At 38.2% G+C, this 21,508-nt stretch overlaps 1 protein-coding gene across 3 annotated transcripts in view; it reads right to left on the reverse strand.

The window, feature by feature from the left end:
* Nucleotides 1-12,348, reverse strand: part of LIN28B (lin-28 RNA binding posttranscriptional regulator B) — a 125,214-nt gene extending 112,866 nt beyond the window's left edge. Inside the window, exons 1-2 of one of the 3 annotated variants that reach the window (XM_078385392.1) lie at nucleotides 11,240-11,351; nucleotides 2,372-2,420 (exon numbers count right to left, since the gene is read on the reverse strand). In XM_078385392.1, coding sequence (XP_078241518.1) covers nucleotides 2,372-2,405 — 34 coding nt within the window. In that variant the 5' untranslated portion in view covers nucleotides 2,406-2,420; nucleotides 11,240-11,351. Of the gene's footprint in view, nucleotides 1-2,371; nucleotides 2,421-11,239; nucleotides 11,352-11,539; nucleotides 11,667-12,087 lie in introns of those variants that run through there. The other 2 variants (XM_020780369.3, XM_072998343.2) reach the window with 2 other exon arrangements.
* Nucleotides 12,349-21,508: the final 9,160 nt, after the last annotated feature.

Genomic DNA, 21,508 nt, shown 5'->3' on the forward strand with positions numbered 1-21,508 from the left:
TTCTTAGGAGAAAGGCGGAGCAAAGATATTTTAAATACGTAACTATGTAAAATAAACAACACGGTTCTCCCTGTGTTGTTGACGTAAAGAAGGGGGCTGGGAAACGAAAATGCTGGAGAAACGCTGAGTGTCAAATTATTCTGACACAAGGATTGTTCAAGCTGTGTTCACTGAGCTAAAGCAATGCCGGCACCAGTAAGCCGAAAGTCACCGAACATCTCTCTCTTCACGAACAGCCTTTGTCAAGGGAGTCGGCCCCAAAGACACCCAACTTCATGGCTAGCACCTTGTGCCTGAGGCGACCAAAAACAGCAGCCCGGCTTCAAACGACAAACGGGGAAAGAGGGCACTAGGACCCCGTAGCATCTCCGGCCCCGGCTACCGAGGGGCCTTGGCTGCACTGGCCGCTTCCCCCCCCCCCCCTCTCTTCTTGAAGCGTGCGGCTTTCCAACCGCTAGACTGAATAGTTTTTGGAGCGCGCTGTGATTGGAAGAGGTCTGTTTACAGTGGGGAGTAAGGAAGCTTCGCTAACATCAACTAGGTTTTACAGACGTTTGCCGAATGGACTCGAAAACAAACCACAGCTCAGCGCAGTCCTTAAAGAAGTAAACTCGTGAGCAAGTACCGTACCGTGTTTACTCTCACGCAAGTGCCTGTAGGATTGCAGCAATAAAAGTGGGAAACTGGCCGGCCAGGAGATTCTTTGCGTTTTATTGGCCAATAAATTCTGAAAATAGATGAGGGAGAACGAGTTTGACCCTGTAAACTAGTTTCGAGAAGAACGCTGGAAAGGAATAGCCTGCGCCAGCTCGGCGGTGGAAGATAAAAGCCGGCGTCCGCAGCAGCTACCTGTGTTACTCCCCCTCCCGCAAGACTTTTTAGGGGGCGGTGCAAGCAGACACACACGGCCAATCTTGTTTCAGCTCTTGCTTTTCTCTCAGGCTGCACAACCACGAATGAGGAGGGACTCGCTCGCTGTCCCCTCCTCTGCAGCTCAGTCGAGCCAGCGCCCTGCCTCGGAGCAAGGATGCTCAAAGAAGAGAGAGGATCGGCCCTTATCTCTTAGATATTATAACAGGCTTGATACAGCCAGTCTGGGCTGAAGATAGCATTTTGGAAGGGGGAGCAATCAACTTGTTACTCGATTTGAAAATTGTCATGAGTGGAGATAAGGTAGCAGCCGTTCACTGCGACCTGAGATCTGTGTGCAGGCATCAGGCCCTCTCTCCCCAACCCCTAGATTTCACCTTGCCACCGGGAGAGGGCATCTGTCAAAGAGTGAAAAAATTAGCTGCAAACGCCTCTAGTCAATGAGCTGCATTCCAAACGAGAGCACTGACCGCTGAAGACAGAAAAAAACAAATCTTTAGAGTTCAGATAACTTATATGGAAGGCACTGCCATTCCAGTTGCTTCTCTCCCCTACATTTTCATCTGCCTCCATCCACCTCCAGGGAACTTAAGCAAACATGGGGTACAGGGTAGACAAGATCAGGATCTAATTATCATCATTGTAGAACTGCAGGGCTGGAAGGGACCCTATGGTCCCAGTGTGTCAGGGAAGGCACACCGGGCAATTGAGCTCCCAACCTCTGGTTCTGCAGCCAGATGCCTAAACCACTGAGCTATACAGCACCTAAGAATCCTTAGTAGAGAGCAGCAGACCAGAAAAATAAAAGGAGAGTATCTGGCACACTTTATCTGGGAGTCCTCAGATGGCATGGTCTCTTTAACACTGACCTACCTCTTGGTAAACAAATGAGATTGAAATGAGATTGAAAGAATTGCCCTGGAAGCACAAACTCATCACATGGGCTTAATGGATATGCCAGAATTAGGACATGCCACCTACACAATATTGTTCCATGAAGAATGTGTTTTTTCTACATCAGGGTGGCTTTTCTGCAAGACATTACAGGAGTTTCTGATGTCACGTTTCATTCGTAACGGTATTCTGGAATATATTTCCTCTCTTTTTACACCACTGTTGGCATCATGTCATCCTGGGTGGGAGCCTTTCATTCTTCCATCTTTCAAAAGAATCATACTTTGCAGTAGTTAATGTGAAGATGTCCCATCCCCTTTGGCTCTGAAAGCCCCCTCCTTTGGAGAGAAATTCTGTAAGACACATGGACCTGCAGAAGAATCATCAGAACTCCATTTAGAAATCTGTTTAGGATTCAAATATTGTCCAAATCCAAGGGGACGGCAGTCAAGCCTTGAGAAAGTCCTATAGATGGAGATGTTCTTTCCCTAGTTAAACTAGATTTTTTGCAACTTAAGAAAATTCCCCACCTCCCACCCAATTTCATTCAAAGAGGAAATAAGCAAGAGAGCTGCAGAGTGAGGACAGGGGAACATGAAGTACTAACCTGGATCTGAAGAGACTTCCCAGAACGATTTCATAGTCTTCTGAGGCACCTAGAAATCAAAGAGCTGCAGTCACTACTATGTTAATTCTGGCAGAGCACTGTATTTAATTATCTCTTCTGCAGTTTAATGGCTCATTAGAAGACCATAAAATGCCAACTCTCATCTCTATGAAGTGACCTGTAAACTTTTAACAGGTTGAAACTTACCTAGACACAATTAAGCAACCAGGTGGTGTTCTCATCAGACTAATGCACTGAAGGAAGGAAGATATGCACTTAAAAATAATAATGAAAGCAGTTGTCCTTTAATTGTTCCCAACCACAAGCAAAGTACAGTACCTGGTGGGAACTTGATAGCACAATGCATTATTCACTTAATAACTGCAGAAGCAGGTCAAAGTCTTCTGGTCACTGGAATTATCCTTCAGGTAGTGATCAATACAATATTAAATACATTCAGTCGTTCAGTCACAGTCAGGTCATGCACAGAGAACATTCCCTGAAATTCACTCTGGCCAACTGCAAAGTCCAAATTTTCAAGCATACCACACACTTTATTTCACAGCAATCTTGAGTCAAAAGGTTATTTGTATTGTTACTAGGTTGATGCAGGTGGATCAGGTGACATTTCAAGAAGCCATTTCTAAATGTATGGACTGCACAAAATGTCCCTAGGTGATAGCTATTAAGATGTTTTTTTTGTCCCCCTCCATCACTGATAATTTAAATAACTATTTCAAAGCATTGTATGGCTTCCTTTCAATTTCTGAAACATTTTCTTCCAACAACATCTTCTTTTAAGCTTTTACAAACAATTTTAAAAAACCTAATAGGGATCCATGTCCATCTACTCAAATCAAAGGGACCTAGATCACAAGATCTGGTTCAAAGTCTGCAGACTGACAATAATTCTGGTGTCAATGGAGTTTTAAAATCTTGTAATTCATTCCAAGGACTTTGGTTTCTATATAACAATCTTGTGTTGTTGGTTTTTTACAGGTTAAATTTATGGCTCACAAATAAGGAAGTAATTCTACCTTAACATAAAGAACTGTGATATACTCAGTTTTTTTGCCAATCAACTAGACTTGAACATATTGAAAACTACATGGTTTCGGTGAAATAGTGATTTTTAGTTTGTTTTCTATGCACTACAGCTACTTGATGCTAGAGCTTATTTTAACTATTAAATAGTTACTGCCAAACAGTATCTCCCCTTCTAACAATACAGAAAAAGGATAATCTTGTAAGGTACAGTCCTATGCATTCCTTAGTATTCTCCTTTGGGGATGTTTATCTAAAATTTTTAATTAATCTTTATAGACAAAGGGAAGAATTAATCTTTACTGTGTAAGATTCACAGAGCCAAGATACAGTACTCAGGTTATGTGCTTTGAATAATTCAAATCAAGTTCCTATTTCTCAAGAAACAGCTCAGTTTCATTTTGCATGTTAAAGCTTACCTTTCCATACTTAAAGTCAAAATATCAGAAGGCTGAAAACTGTAAACAGCAGAAAGCTACACAATTTGGAGGTAAAGATAGGTTGGTTGGTTTGTTTTCTGCTTTTTTTAAATGATGGACAAGTCTCTTGAATTTATCAGCAGACAATATAATTTCTACCAAATTCCCTTCCAATTTTCTTTGCAAGCCAAGTTCCACTTGCCCTATTTCACCAAGCTTTGCATACTGCATAATGTTATATAGATCAATATAAACTAGCTAATCCAAAGCACTTGCAAGTTAATAACTTTCAAGCAGCCTGTATGCATGTGTGTGTTTTTCTACCAGTTTCAAACTAGTTAAAAATAGCTTGGGATAATTTCTCATAGAAACTAAGAACCTAGATAGAAAAGTGAAATAAAATCCTGACTATATTAGCAGGGAGTGTAGGTCAAGGCAGCACAGATTTGACCACTTAATCATTACTTTCCTGAAACAATTCCAGAGAGTACTTCACAGAAGACTAAAGTAAGAAAGAATACCAGAAATGTTTTATTTGGTGTTTATTTATTAGATATCCCCTGACAAATTCAAGAGTTGAAAAACTGGAAACAGATTTAGCAATTACACTTTGCTACTTTACTTTTTCTATCTCTAGCACAAGGTATATTCATCACATTGTTTCACTTTGACATTGGAGAGTAAACTATCTATCTGACTGTGGCAAAATTCTATGTTATTTGAAACTATAGCAACTGGTAAAGCAATGTATTAATAGTATGTGTGTGTAGTGCTAAAAGTGTCAGATACTGAATAACAAATATAAACGGAATAACAATTATAAAACAGAAATGTTATATTACATATTTAAGTTTACAGAGTAGAGTTCTAAAACTTCAATTTGATTTGATCTACACAGTACTATACATTAGCCACAAGAGATTATTTTTTAGGCTGCACACGAAAAAAAAGGTTTTGCCTATTTTTCACTTTAAAAAATTGAAGCAGTTGAGACAAAGAAATAGCAGAAGTATGAAAAGCAAAATAATTATCACTAAGTCTCCCAGAAGTACTAAACAGTTTACATTTATGTTAAACTTATATTTAGTTAAACTTCTATTTTACTTGGTTTGCTGTTCTTTTGTTTTTATCCCACCTTTCTCCTAAAAAGGATCCAAGGCAGCTTACAGTATCAAAAAAGGAGAGTATAAAAGCTAAGAAAAATACATTATTAAAGTACTTAAAAAGAGTTAAACAAATTTCATATTAAAAACCCATAAACAGTATTTGTTTGTTACATTCTTATTCCTATGTGGAAAAATTCCAGTTAACCCATTTAAATTGTATGACAATGTTTTGATTATTTGCAAATTCTCATTTTACAACCTCCAAAGGAACCCTAGAGATTTTTAAAAAAATTAACACCAGTGCTTTGTTGCTTAGAGTTAATGAAAGAAAAAGACCAATAATAGTTTAACTATGAAATGTTTTAAAAATAACACACAGGAAATGCATTTTAATATCCATATCCTAAAAGTACAATTTGCTGCTTTTGTTTTCTGATGTCCAAAAAAACACAAGAACAAGCCTTGTCAAAATCATCTTAAAATGAATAACAGACTTAGAAGTAGTACTCCAGTTAAGGATCTGTAATTTAGTGAAGGACTGGTGTAATTGAGCCAATTGCAATGGTTAAACATGTTCCACTTCTTAGTAATTAGATAATTGAAGTCAAATTTTTTTATGATGTGATCCTAGGTGTGAGACAATGTGAGTTGCCTACTGTCTTAAATTTTACTAGAAATGCAAATCCACTGGGAGGATACTGAAAATTAAAGGACAGATGGATAATCTAGCCAAATGTAAGATTATTTGGTTTGAACAGCAGGAAAGATATGTACAATCTTAACATTTCCATTGAAATTCATGAGAGTCATATATTAGTTTGATCAGACTGCACCCTTATACTTTCACTGCTCAGATCATAATAGTTACTGAACATAACCCTGTGATATTCCCAATGAATGTAATTAAGTCACTATTCCGTGCTCTTTTTCTTTTGGTTTTGGACAGATCACCTCTGCTTCTTGTTAAACTATAACAGTCGTTTAAGTAAATGAAAGTCAAATGAAGCTATATGCAGGCTACAGAAAGGCACCCATCCATTATAAAGTCCAATCACTTAAATGAGTATAAAAATGAATGCAATCTTTTAATTGATAGCAAAGATCCAGATCTCTCAGTGGTAATGGAACTACAAGTGTTTTTGTTTTTAATAGCAGTGTTAAAATTAAATTGTGTTACAAAAGGTGCTCCATAGAACTATCCATTCTACAGTACCTAGAATAGATCCAATCTATATTTACTTAATAAGAGGCTAAAACTGAAATGTGTTGGGACAAAAGCCACAATTGCAGATTGATCACAACATTTTACATTAACATGACCAACACTATTTCTACTATTTCAGTGTTTATAATATATCATCTAAATATGAATATAAAATATTAATACGAATATATGTATAAGATGTTTATGTACAAAAATGTGCATTTACATTTTCTATAGTTTTCCAAGCAGGCATCAAATTCCCATTTATTTTGACTCTGGTGTCCTCTATGCACTACATAATTTTCCATCTAATCTTTTAAAAAGGAAAATAAACTATGCATTTTGTTTTATTTCACAGGATGGTTTCAGCAATAAGAAAATTAGGTATTAAAAAAGCAGTTTATAGCCCTTAAATAATAGTAACATTCATCTTTAAATTGATCCGGTATGCATCACCATTTATCAGGGACACAACGAAAAATATCAATTTCTTGTTAACCTGCTCTATATGAAAACATTTAAAAATATCTGAGCCAACCAAAGTATTAGTCCAGTTAGTGCTGTATTTATGTATAATTTTAGAATATGTATTATAGATTAACTTTTCATTTTATCTCAAAAGAGAGATCAAAACAATGGTTGCATTTTGAAACATGTCTACTTTTGAGTAACCCCAGTGAACACAATATACCGTATTTGAATAAACAAATATAGGATGTAAACCTGCTCAGCAACACACTGCTTAAATAACTTTGCTTATATAGTTGCAGAATTTGTTGTGTAATAATTAATAGCATGTCGAAATATGTAAATATTATTAGAAGGGGGACATAGCATTTTAACTTATGTTCTGTTTATGTCTATCAGAAATAGTAGGAAATTAAATAGGAAGATTTTCATTTTATAATTTTTAAAGATATCCTAGTATTTCACTACTGTTTTATGTATTGTTTTAGTGAAGAAAAATAGGTAGCAAGCATTCACATGCTGATTAATCAGCATTCACATGCTGTATCTTTTAGTCTACAAATGCTAACATGTCTTTAAAAAGTAAAAATAACTGTATTAATAAAAAATTAAATTGTCTCAATTTAATTATAAAAATATTCACATCAAAGTAGTAAAATTGGAGAAATTAGGTATTATTTTAAATTCATAATTAGGTTATTTCATAGGTTGTGAATAACTGACAGATGTCTTTAAAAAACAGATTAAGGATGTGAACATTTTTGTCATACATGCCTTATCTTAAAAAGATTCCAGTAAAAATATCACTATATACTGACGTTCATGGTTCAGGAAGAAGTGATCATTTCACATAATGTATTGTTCTTGCACAGTTTTATGAATGTACTTTCCATTTATTAAAGAAAAACCTAACATCTGGAAATTTAAAGTGAGTAATGTGTCATATATTATAAAATTTAGGAAGTAACTCAAGACATAAGTAGCATAGCATAGGTCAATAATTTTAACATTTTTTCTTGGAGGAACATGTCAAAAACACACAACCAGTTTTAAACAACCCCAGTTTGTGGCACTAACAGATCTATTGAGGCTTAAACTTTTGTTAATTAAAGCCTTCATCAATTTTGAAGAGTTTAATTGCTATCAATTTGGAAAGGATAACAAAGTCATTCCTAGAAGCATTTTTGTTCTTTCTCTCTCACCAATGTATTTTAATTTTAAGTACCAACTTTCAGAGTTCAGGTGAATCCACCTGTTCAGTATAACTTGGGAAAATGGTGACAACACATGGATTATAATAAAGAAATCTATAATGCAGAAATATGTGTGTATAGGTAAAATCATTGTAAGATGTACATTGAAATTGTATCATTAAAATAGAAATACTGAAATTTATGCTCTTTTTATAGGAATATTTGCTGCAAGCTGGCCTGTACAAATTCATTACTCTTCTCAGTAACTGTAAATATCTGTTGCTGGCAGTGCAACATAACCTATATTTTTCAGCTAAGAGAGGCTTTATATTATATATTGTATTGTTAGCCTTTTGTTTAAGTGTAAACTGATTGCTTGAAAATGAGCTGTATGACCTTTGTCTTGTTTGTCACCTTTGGCCTTTAATTTGAAAATCCTGACTATCAATTCATTCTATTTTTAGATGCAAAATGCTGAAGAGTCTTGTGAGAGATATTTATAATTCATAAACCAAAAAGAGCATTAAAATTATGGAACTAGCATGGTGTTGTTTTAGAAAAAAAGGAAAGCACCATTATACTGTACTATACTCTGCTTCTAAGAGCTCCCCTTCCACATGCAAAAAAGAAATGCAGAGTCTGCATTTTGAACTATGTCAGCCCTTTATCTTTAAGCAACTTTACTGTCCTTTCATGCACAATTCTGCCGAAACATTTAGGCAGCCCTCACTCAACAGATTTCCATTGTCACTGCAGAGAAGCTTTTGTGTCAGCTTTGGCCATGGCTTTTCAAATTTCCCAGCGTATGAAAATAATTCACACCTAAAAAACTATCACTGTGACAATCTAGTTTGCTGGATTACAACAAGAGAGAAGTGGACCTTCTTATGATATGATAATACTGTATACCCACATGGACAAAGTACCAACACAGCATCTCCCATCCAAGAGCAAAAGCTGATGCAGCAGGCAAATAAATCTGCCTTTTGCCAAGCCAGCCTTGTGCAATAAGTACAACATGTCAAAAGACTGAGAATAAAATTAATGATGTATTGACTTACTCTAGCAGTTCTTGCATTTTAGAACTTGAGCGTGTTTTCAATTATATTTAATAACGATCAAGATGGCTGTCTTGCTTCAGCACTTTGGTCAGCGGCATCATACAGCATCATGTCTTAGGAGGAGCTATTGTGTAAAAACATACTCCAACATTTCTGCAAACCATAACCAGCTTTATAAATCTGGTGATTCTAAACAGAAGTTTTGCCACTAAGTATACGAGGGGAGAAATGCAAAAAAAAACCCAAAACAAAATAAAACCCTCACACTTCTGTTTAATGACTCAGGAGACAGGACTGACAGCTTTAACTCCGTTATCTAAAATGTTTGCAGAAGCTCTTCTAGTAATAAATATTGCAGTAATGAATATTATTACAATGAGTAACAAGCAATAAAATCCTTTGTATGCATCCAAGCTATCAAATGAAATATTTACTATAAAATATATTTTCTGTGTAAGGTACATGAAAAAAATGATTCATTGTGGGAAATGTGAGAGAAGATATAATATCTAGCACTTACAACTACTTCTTTCAGAAGAGAGGTGGTATGACGGTATTTACCTGAAAAGGCAGTATTGTATTTAAGCTATATTCATAGCAGTGGTTTTAATAAAGACAGAGGCTATCATCTTTCTATTCCACGTCCTACACATAAACTCAGCTTTTAAAATTTCAGTCTTGTAAGATTATTTTTGAACCTTTCTTTTTAGCATGTACATCAGCATGTCACAAGGCTGATTTCTTCAAATCTTGTTCTCCCATATAAATACAGCCACAATTTGATAATACTAAATTCCTCTTTTTGTTCAGTGAGTTTTCTTTCACACAAGAATGATGACAGCCAAGTATTTTTATAAAGGTATGGTAAAATCAAAATAATACTTATGTTGCATTCTTTATAATCATGTATTTAACCACCACTGTATTCACATTTTGTGTTTATCAATGGATGTTTAGCATTAATACAAAGAAATAAATAATTACCTTAAAAATAACAATAACTTATCTTGGATGTATTGGAATAAATTAAAAAAATAATAAGCCTGGTCCTTTCACCTGTTTACTATGTATCACTATACACTTCATCACTGCTCCATTTCAACAGCCAATCGGCTTGCCTTATGCAAATAAAGAATGCTTTATATTTCTACAATAAAGCAGAATTGAAAACTCATTAAGAGTGGTGTATTCAATGACAGCTGCATCTCTGCATCAAAATGTTTCTAACTCTAAGAACAGCCGTTTTACATTGAATTATAAAAATAATATGTCTCTATTAAAAGGGGAAGTTGTTTGGTAAAATTACATCACAGCCCCTAAAGGTACGTATTAAGCAATCTGTATGTCAAGAGGAAAGGATGCATTACACATTGAAGACAAATGTTTCTGTACAACAATTACAATTTTAAATGAGCATTTGTCTTTTTTTGAACACATAATCTGCAGTACAGACCAATTCTTGTTATGACAGGAGTCTTTAGAAGTGTTGGCTAACTTATCTTAAGCAGATCAATCACTTTTTACTTCTTGCTTAATTACATTTTAGAGGTTTATGTGACAGAGAAGTTGGCTATATGCCAATTTAATGGCTATGGAAGTTTTAAATATAGTCTCTGAGGAATATGACAATGTAAAGTAAGCCCACCTAAGTAATGCAATATTCACTAAGAGAGATTTAAATCATCATCGATACCTGCCACTGGAAAACAATTTCCTTTGTCCAAAACAAACAGCACACAATTCTACTGAATTCTACTCCTGGTACCAGGCATTCTAATTTATGATCATCAAGTTCATCTAATTAGATTCTTTTTTTTTCCTTTTCTTTTTTGTTAACCAAAAGGAGAAAGCAGGCAACAGAGCATATATGTTTTGGTGTTTTTTTTTTTATTTCCTCATTCAATACATGCCATTAATATATCCGATCTTACAAGGAATTAAGAATTAACAGACCATAATATTGCAGCAACTTACACAGCAACCCTGGAAATAAAACACTGGGAAGGGAAAGCAAAGGCAACCTAGGAACTAGGATTTCATTTTCTGTTGCATGAAACAGTTCAAGATGGCGGCCTATTACTTACATTTTAGAATCCCATAGAGAGGGGACCACGACTTATTCAAAAGATGCCTCTCCCTTCCACCTCCCCTACAGAAATTCCCACCGGCGGAATAGTTACCAAGATACATTTTTTAAAAAAGCACAAATATCGTTATCCACAAATCCTCGAAAGACCAAATCCAGCTCTTGCGACAGTCAATATAAAGGCTCACGCCCTGCTTTAGCAAATACTGTACTGTATATACTGTATATATATACATATATAGCTGTCCATCTCCTTTATCCTCCTTCGGCTGGGTTTCCATACGTACACGTTACAAGCTTACGCTCCGGCCTCTCGCTCTCTTCCCCCAAAGTTCTGGGCTGGGTTTCTCCTTTCACATCAGCCTCCTTCCCCTCTTGCTCCCTCTCCTCCCCCCCCTCGCCGCAAGATTAGTTCCTCCGTGGCTGCTTTCCTCCCCCCCCCCCGCCAACCCCACCCCCGCACATACAAAAGAAGATCCTCCGCGCAACCAGGCGGAGAGGGCCAGGGGAAACAAGGCGCGGGGCGGGGACTGCGAGGCCGCGGAAGAGGCGAAACGCCCCCTGGCGTCCAGTGGCCGAACCTTTACCTGAGGGCATTCCCTGGGACTTTCCCCCCTGTTTGGGTTTATTTTTCTCTGCAAACCTCGGCGCGAGCCAGTGAAGGCATTCTGCTCCCGAAGCAGCTCCACGCCTGAGGGAGGGACCGCTCCGACCTCCCCAGGCCGGACAGGAAGCCACGGTGTGTGTGTGTGGGGCGCTTGGGTGGTCTGTGCAGGCGAGGCGAAGTCTCCGGGCCGGGGTCCTTTGAGGGCTGACAGAGGAGGGCGGGAGGGAAAGAAAGGTGTGAACCCGGAAGCATACCCGCCTCCTCAGCATCCCAGGGGGCCACCCAGGCAACACAATGCCGGATCCCGCCAGCCCCACAACTTTTCCCTCGCGAAAGACACGACCTCCCCCACAAAAAATGCACACGCCCTCCTTCGCCTCCGTCCGGTTCTAGCATATTGGGGACACCCCCCGAGCTCTCTCTCTCTCTCCATCCTCGCGCTCTTCCGCGCGCCTCCGCCTTCTCTTCTCTCCCCCCCACCTCCGGCCCCGTCTTGTTCGCCGAAGGGAAAGCTTTGCTCAGGCTTACCTCTCGCGCGCCATGGTCGCTCGGCTCATTCGGGCTGGGCTTGCGCGCGGCTTCCGCGCCAGAGGAGGGGAGAGGCGTCGAAAAGGGAAAAGCGGTGGGTGGGTGTGGAGGGAAAGGGAGGAGAAGCTTCGCTCGCTGGCGAGCTCGACGGAGGCTGAGGAGAGACGAAGCGCCGCTGCGGCTCCTCGGCCACTTCTTTGGCGCCGCCGCGGGCGCACACCTGCTTAAGCCCTCCCGCTCGCCTGTCCCATTGGTTGCAAAAGCCTTTCAGGGGCATTTCTGCCTCCTCGCCGCCGGGATTCTCCGCGCATCTTTTGCTCCCTTCCCTCCTCTTCCTCTTCTCTCTCTCTCTCTGCCCCCCCCCCCGCTTTCTCGGAAGCCACGCCCCCGCTTTTCACCAGCTTGTCCTTCTTGCCCTCGGTTGATCTTCCGCCCCAAAGTCTTGGACTGTAATCCTAGGCATGCTTACCTGGAATCCCTTTCCATGGAATTGTTGACTTCATGGATCTGGGTGGTGGGCGCCTGAGAAGTGCCATCTGCCCGCATGACACGTGCCACTACAACACAGAGCTGCCTGCCAGCGCATCTTTGGATAATCTATACATTTAGGGTTGGGTGAGCAGCCCCCCCTTTGCCTCACGGGAGCACCCCTTTGTCCCTTTGTAAAAATAACTGCATGACTAGCGTGCTAAATGAGAGGGGGAAAGACGCATGAGATCTGTTTCTGCCCTGTCAGTGGTGCTTGCTGTTGTTGCTAGTTATAGGAAGAGGGATATAGTCTTGACAACCCTAATAAATAATTATGTGTTGCCCAGTCAATCTTGACTTATGGCAGCCCTTTTCATGGTTTTCTAGGTAGGGAGTACTCAATCCTTATCACCATCATCCTTGAATTGCAAAACTAGAAGAGCCTGAGGGTCCTCCCTCCTGTCCTAACAGGGAATCACAGAGGGGAATCAAACTCTCAAACTCTGGCTCAGCCAGATACCTAAACCATTGGGCTATCCAGGAGTTCCAGAAGTGGTTTACCATTCCCTTCTTCTGGAGGAACTTCTGGGACTGTGCAGCTTTGTCCAGAAAGTTTAGACATGGGAGGCAATGAGTAGTGGCAGGCAGTGACTGTTGTTGATAGGGCAGGAGGTACTGTAGCCAATATTAGGCAGATCCAGAGGGAAAAGTTGATACTGATAGAAACATATCACATGTACATGCTTACATGCATAGGCAAGTATTCCTCTGCCCTGCCCCAGAGCAAGCATCCAAACATTGTCTTTCACACATACATGCCCTCTCTCATTCATTTGCTCCATAACTTGGGAAAATACAGATTCTTCCCATGAATAAAAATACTCTTATCTCCTGTCTTATTTTCTTACTTACTCACACAATTTTTAAAGAGGAAGAAGAAAAGGATGTGATTGAATGAACACATAAAACATAGGTAGTTTTTTTTAAAAAAATGTTGTAAAATTGCTGTAATATTACTATCATTTTATTCTATCTGTTGTGAGCTGCCCTATAAGTCTAATAAATAAATAAATAAATAAATAAATAAATAAATAAATAAATAAATAAATAAATAAATAAAATAGTTGTACCATTGGTGCCTTGCTAGTATTGTTTTAGAGACTCAGAAGGTGATTTCCTGTGGTGCTGGGCAAAGAGGACTGACCAAATAAATGTTGGTGCTTGAGGCAAAGCAGTAAATGGTGCCTCACCTCCATTCACCTAAATCAAAGTGCATAGCACTCAAAACTGACAGTGTTATATTGACCATGAGGCAGAAAATCACACAAGTACCTATCCCCATTTCTAAGAGTAAAAATACAATAATGAAAAAAAAAAGGAAATGATTGTTACTTTATTACCTTTTCATGACATCTAAAATCTGCTGCCTGATGGCCAGCCATGGAGGCAAAGATATTTCTTAGCTCTGTTGTTTTTTCATCCAGAGAAACAACAGTGCAGCCTGGCCTTTCTGCATGTATCCTACCACTACCACTTTTCTTCAGAAACCCTGGAATGGTGGCATGGGAGTGGCATGGGGCTCAAGCTTTCCTTTAAGACTAAGTCCCCCACCCTCCTGTGAGCCCTGTGAAATAATCAGGCAACTTTTAGTTGTGTCCCCTGAGAAAGTGTCCATTATACAGTACTTATATCAAAATGGTTCAGCCTGCAAAAGGCTGTATCCATCCAACTCTATGAACACTTCCTTAGCAGTAAGCAACACTGAATCTGAACTCATGACAGGGATGTCAAGGTAGGTAATCTTGAGATTGGTTCAATGGACAGGAGAGAAGCAAATGATAGCTGTTGTGACAGCCCAGCCGAGGGGTTTCTGATCACAGTTGGACATAGTTTGTCCCACCCACCCCAATGACCTATGAAGCACCAACCTTGAGATATTTTCTCTTCAACATTAGTTCCAGTTGTGATGTAGGTGGTCTTACTTCCTAGAGGTGGAGGGAAATTCATAGCAGCCATTTATATTCTATGAACCCCACTGAAGGAGTCTTACTGTAATATAGTGACTCATAAATGAGTAACATCTGCAAAATATTTTCTTTTTTTCCCCTCCAGTGATTATGGACATTGATAACTCAAATTACATTGTGAATGATGTAGGCAAAAGAAGACTGCATTCATATAGTAAATGTCAGGCATAAGCTTTTAGCCTCTCCAAAATGAATAATAAAATTTTTGGCCTGTTGTCACAGTGATATCACAATCAATCGACACAGAAGCAGTCTTTGAGTGGGATACATTGTTAACGGTAGCAGTTAGAAAGGGCCAAAGGGATTGCAGAAAAAGTTTAGGTGGTACAAAGGCTTTATATTAGAAATGAACCCAAATTTGGAGTTGCATTTTCTTCTTCTTCATTTTGGTCTGTTGTCAGATCTTCTTTGGTTTTATCTAGCATGTGCAGTACCTGAGTTCTATTTTGTGTGAGAAGTTTTTTTCTTTCATTTTTATTTGTTTTTTTTGGGGGGGGGATGTAACAGAATTTTTTTTAAAAACCCTTCAACCTTTCAGCTGATTCATCAGGAGATTCTCTACTCCTCAGGTCTAATGGACTATATATAAGCATAAAGCTTCTTTCCACAGTCAGCTTGCATGAACAGCTGATGAAGGAGCTTATTTGGTATCCAAAACCTTAAACTCTTCGCTGCTACCACATCCCCACTCCTTCCTCTTTTAAAGGTGAATGGAAGCTGCAACTCACAAACAGATGGGAGGTAACCTTATGTGGAATCTGTCCTCTGTCCTGGACCTGGGGCATATGATAAACAAAAGAAAAAGTGCAAAAGTCACTAAGCCTAGTAGCTTGCTCTCTTTTCTCTTAATGTAGAAGTTTTCTGGTACATGAACCAAGCAGCAGATGTTAACGATGCCCAACATAATGTTTGTATTTTCTGTAGGAACAACATCCTGGGTGGGTTAACATTTTATCACACTGTCTGTGACAGTCCTAAAATCCTTTTCCCAGTCAGTTGCTGCCAGCTCAGAATCAGTCAGTGTACATATGCAAGTTTGGAGAGATCCTTTTGGGGTATTTTTCAATGCATCGCCCCCTTGAACACCCTAAAAGATTTAGTATCGCAAGCAATCATGGCAATCTCACTACCTGTCCTTAATTCTGAGTCTTGCATCAGGAGATTTCCCCCTTGACAGGGGCTGGACTCAATGATCCATAGGATCCCTTCCGGCTCTGCAGTTCTAAAATGATTATTTGTTATGACCTAAAGTTGGTAAACACACATGTTATTCATTTTCATTTGATAATATGTCAGATACTCAAAAGGATGCCTGACTCCCTCAGGAGTCCTACAGAGATTTATAGATTCTCCCAGCCAAAGAACAGAAGCCCATGATTCACCATACCTGACATTATCCCAGTAAAGGGTTAACCCCAGAATGAAACCGCACAAGTAGTGACAAGCATTTTTGAACTCATCTGGGTATCCAGTTATAAGTATTTCCTTTGCTGCAATAATTCCAGGCAATTTCAAAACTTGTTAATTCTATACAAGTTTTATTTCTACATCTTCTAGGTTCCATATGAAAAACATAAAATCCAAAAGTATTGAAGAGATGTCCAGACAAGAACTTTCATCATGTTTGAATGAAAAAGAAAAAAAGCTTATTTAAAGGACACATTTAAAAAGCACATTAAAGAGATATTCAGTTCCTCTCTATAACACTTCATTTAAAAATAAAAAGCAGTGTAACTCCAAAAAGCCTTTAAATCTTAAAAATACAAGAAAGAACATTGGAGTTCTTATAATAAAAATGTTTCTCATTTTATCTTTTCTTAAATCTCTAAGCATGTTGTTAACACACACTGAAAAACATTTTCTCTCCCAGCCTTATTTAAAATCTATTGCTGGCTTTCAGTGCCCTGCTGTTATCTTTCTGCTGCTCAAAGGACATTTCCCCGGCTCCAGTTCCACTCTCCCTCATACTTTACATCCTCTTTGGATAAGATGTCTCTCCATTCAGTGAAAACAAGGCATGTGTGTCCAATAATATTCTAGGTATTTCCATCCTGTTTTTATAGTCCTGTTTTAAGTCAAAGACAACAAGGCTTTATCTAGTAAGGCTAGGGCATCACCATGACACCTCTGCCAGGTGGCAGAGCTTATTTCTGTGAGAGCATTCCCGTTCTCCTGTCCAGGGCAAGTATAGCAGTCTGCTGTAAGATCAATCTGCTAAGGTAGCCAAGGGATGTAAGTCATGTATTCTTGAAGGCTTTTGCCTCTGGGATCCTGAAAAGGACAAAAAGCTGATCCCACAGCTACAAATACTCAACTATCCCACACACTACACCAGAACACAGACTCCTGTCCTCTGAAGATGCTGGCCACAGAGACTGGCAAAACATTAGGAAGAGAAACCTCCAGAACACGGCCAAACAGCCCAAAAAACGAACAACAACCATCAGATGTAAGTCATATCAGATGTAAGTCATATATGATACATAGTGTTACAGGATAACATATAATTGTGCCCTTTCTTGAAACTATTATTTTTTACAGATTTGTGGCTAAAGCCTCATAAAACAAATGCCACTCTTTTTTCTCTACTTGTTTTTCAAGAAACAAACTTCTTAAAATAATATTTGTATTTTTCTCCTTTTATAATATTCTGTAAATGCTTCCATTGTACAATCCGTTATTCTTCTCATTTGACTAACACAGTTATACATGTATATTTTGTGGTATTTCTTTGTTAATTAACATTGTAGGTAAAACACAACACAAGTGGCATTGTAAAATGTATGTCATTTTTTTCTTGTTCACATTACATAATTGTTCTGTTGTTTACTCTTTCTTGTGAAAACTGGCATGAAACTGAATGAGTTATTTCTGTCTTGTTATCTTATTAGTAGCAGTGTTCCCAAACAAACTAGGCTTATTTTGTAAATAATGAAAATCAAGCTGTATTTGTACCTTACATTCACTTTAAAAAAAATTTCCTGCACCTTTTGAAAATAACTTGCCAATCCTAGGACAACACTTCTGCACCTCATAAACTCAAATGTTCTGAATCATTGAAAAATAATCAGTCTATATTCCAATACATGCTAACATATCACCAGCTTTTGCTGTTATAGTAGCATTCTGGATGACAGCAACTTTGATAAAGAGGCCTTGAACAAGACTGAAAATGTTGCCCTCTTCTCCTGTTCTGGAACTATTGTTATTTCTCCTTGCTGAAGTCTAAATTGATATACAATATGTAAGAATGAGTTTTCCTCAACACTTCACTTCCACTGAGATATCTGAGACATCAGAGATAGGAAGACCAATGCATTTGACACTGCAGAGTGGAAAAGATGCTGTACTGTGGGTCTGCACTGCTAGTCATGATTAGGAACAACTCAGATTACATCTAGAGGGAAACAGCTGAGATAAAACATATACACATGCTGGATAGCCATATCAATGGATAAATATCAGTCAAGGATACTTAAATGATCACCAAAGGTAATAATTATGTTGTTTGTTTGTTGTTGTTATTGTTTAGTGGTTAAGTAATGTCCGACTCTTTGTGACCCCATGGACCAGAGCACGCCAGGCCCTCCTGTCTTCCACTGCCTCCTGGAGTTGGATCAAACTCATGTTGGCAGCTTCAATGACACTGTCCAACCATTTTGTCCTCTATCATCATCTTCTCCTCTTGCCTTCACCCTTTCCCAACATCAGGGTCTAATTATGTTGTTATCTGCTATTATTTTCCTTCTCAATTACCAGACTCATTTTTCAGAACAAGGCTCAAAGGTAGAGTCTGCCATTCTCTATATTGCCACATCTTATTCCTTTGTTGTTTCCTTTAATTATGTTGCTGTTTACAGAACCTAGCTTCAAAATAACTTAATACTAAACAGGAGTCATAAGTTGTTATGAGGTGTGAAATGAAACCAGACACCACTGTCTCTCAGTAGCTTTTTTTCTTTGCATTGCCACTTTCAGCCATGGCCAAGCTGGCCAAGCTGGCTGGCACATTCTGGGAGTGATATGCAATCTAAAAAGAGAATTTTTCCAAGATCTAATCTGATATTGCTATAATTTATTATGCAGATTATATTGTATTACTATTATTATACTGCATTTATTTCTCAGCATTGTTGGTGCCTGTGGTGGACAAAGTGTCAAGCCTAAAAATTAGAAGTGAAGTCCTAAGAATTTGTGGGTGTGATGACATGTTTGCAAAATCACAGATTTTTTAATTTAAAGAAGAAGATTAGCAGCAATTAGCATGTTATTGAAATTAATATATAGAGAAGGATCACCTGATCTTGCTCCTATACTATTTTAATTTCTTGCCTTAATGGTACTTTACAATTGTTATACATTCTGTATTTCTAAGGTTGCTTGTTGATGGAGCTCCAGCTTCTATAAGGCATGGGGTTGGGGTTTTTTTGGTGGGGTGTTTTTTGTTTGTTTGTTTGTTTGGTCCTTTATTTAAAAAATAAAAATATCCAGCTTATTAAAATCAACTGTTTTATTTGTGATGACTTGTTTGTTCCAATATAGCATGCCAGTTTTGTTTTTTAAAATAGGGGTGATGGTGGCAGTGGCTGGAGTTTATAATATGGATGAAAAAATGTGAATAATCCCTAAGATTTAGCCAACTGCTGAAAACAACAATAATAGTAATCATCTTCACCATCACACTTAAAGCTATTTAATGCAAGCAGCTTTTATTGCCTGGCTGAAATAGAATAAATTACTTGCCTTGGGGAACTTCCTGCTTAGAAATGGCTACATTGTTAGTTGGGAAGGAGAATGTATTTCAGAGTACTCAGTAATTAAGATGGGAAGTGGTTATCTGAGGGAGGAGAGACAGAAGGTGCCTTCTTAGAAATCTGTGGGTGGTACACCACTGCTGGTCAATAAATTAGCTTTGCTCTTCATCTGAGTCATCTCTTCATTTTCATCACTGCAAAATTATTACATTTTACGTCAGCATTTCTAACAGAGGAGCTTGCCAAGGAGAAACGAGTGATGGGATTTAAAGGCCTTTCTTATGTCCATCTGTCTGTGACATGCATTCTTAAATGTTTCATCACTTCACAAAAGCTTTCATACGAACCTAAACAAATGAATGAGGATTATAAGTCTTGCAAAACATAATGCAGGAGAAGAAAAGGCAATTTCAGCTCCTACTTTCTCTTTTTCAGAAATTCAAGGCAGCAATACATAGCGCATGTTAGAAAGAGCTATATAAGGCCAACAGTGTACATAATGTAATGAATAGGCTACAATATAAAAATATATAAATAAAATTCCACATAAAATAAATAAACATTCTTCTTACTTACTGCCAGACAAAGCAGTCTATAGAAATATTTAATGCTACTTGACCCTGTACATGGTTGCTTCCAAACAAGTCCACCTGAGTTCAAATGAGTTACTTCCACAGACGTCAGTCAGCAACATATGAGGAGTGTTTATCCTGATATAAACCCTACTATCTCAGTGGATATCTGTACATGATTGAAGCCTTACTGCCTTCAATTAGTTCTCAATTAACTGTATGATCTAATGCAAATTTACTCCATTCTGTCCAGAGGAAAAGATGTGTGGTTGCAGTGTAAAAACAATACTGTATCTAGAAGAGCATTACTTCCCTTTCCACCCCACTTTGTTGTATGTCACTTTCCTCATTGGTATTTCTTTGCCCTTAGTTTTTCTTTCTTTCTTAACTATATATTGAGAAAAGACCAACATGGTTGGGTATATTAAATGTAAAAGGAAAGAGATAGCAAAACCACAGTTCTGCTTGTGTCTATAGAATTCAGTGGAGCTTATTACATTAGTATATCACAAAATCCAATCTCAAAGAAAGAGGATTATTAGGGGTCCATGTTTACTGTGCTTATTCTGGAGTCTGTTTGTACACAAAATCCTACGTTTCTGCCAAGCAGAGAAAGCTACTTTAAAGACCAATACATACTGTATTACATACTGAAGTCATCCATACTTGTGCAGTGGTAGGGTAAGTTTTACCATAAGTTTTAAGTACATTTATGACTGTTAAGGATTAATTGCAGGGTATGTGCTCTTCTCAGGTCAAACCCATCAGGGGCTGCATCTAAGCCTAGACTTTGGTCAAGTACCTTGTTTCATTTAATGAGAAAGAGGGAAAGAATTTGGGATTATGATGGATAGCTTGATGCCTCAATGTACAGCTGTTGTGAACAAGGCAAACTGTGTTGGACATAATTAAGACAGGGATTCAAAGTGAGACTATCAACATTATGACACAATTTACAAATATACTGTGTGACCACATGCAGAATGCTGTGTACAGTTTTGGTCACCACAGCTCAGACTAGGCATTGTAGAGCTGGAATGAATGCAGAAAGATCAAGGGGATGGAGCAGCTACCCTGTGAGGAAAGTACAATAATTGAGTTCCTTTGGGAAAAAAAGTGACTTAGAGTAGTGCATACAATTATTGCAGGGAAAATGGAGGGAGAGGAAGATAATTTCTTAGAACACTGGCATCATCTGTAGAATCTGAATGGTGGTGAATGCGATTCAGAACAGAAAGAAGAAATACAGTGGTGCCTCGCTTAGCGATGTTAATTCATACCAAAAAATTGCTGCTAAGCAATTTCATCGCTAAGCGAAATGTGGTTTCCCATTGAAATGCATTGAAAACTGGATAATCCATTCCAATAGGAACGAATTGCCATCCTTATGCGAAAATCGCCATAGGAAACATCGCTAAGCAAAACGCGGTTCCCCGATTGAAATGCATTGAAACCTATTCAATGCATCTCAATGGGGGAAAAATACAACAACAAATTAAAAAAGAGTCAGAACAAAGTCACATTTGGTCAACAAAGGGTTTATTAAGTGCACTTTATGATTTGAAACATTTTAAACAGTAAACTTTAACTTTATAAACAA

Source organism: Pogona vitticeps, chromosome 1 (genome assembly GCF_051106095.1).
Source record: "Pogona vitticeps strain Pit_001003342236 chromosome 1, PviZW2.1, whole genome shotgun sequence".
Classification (NCBI taxonomy): Eukaryota; Metazoa; Chordata; class Lepidosauria; order Squamata; family Agamidae; genus Pogona; species Pogona vitticeps.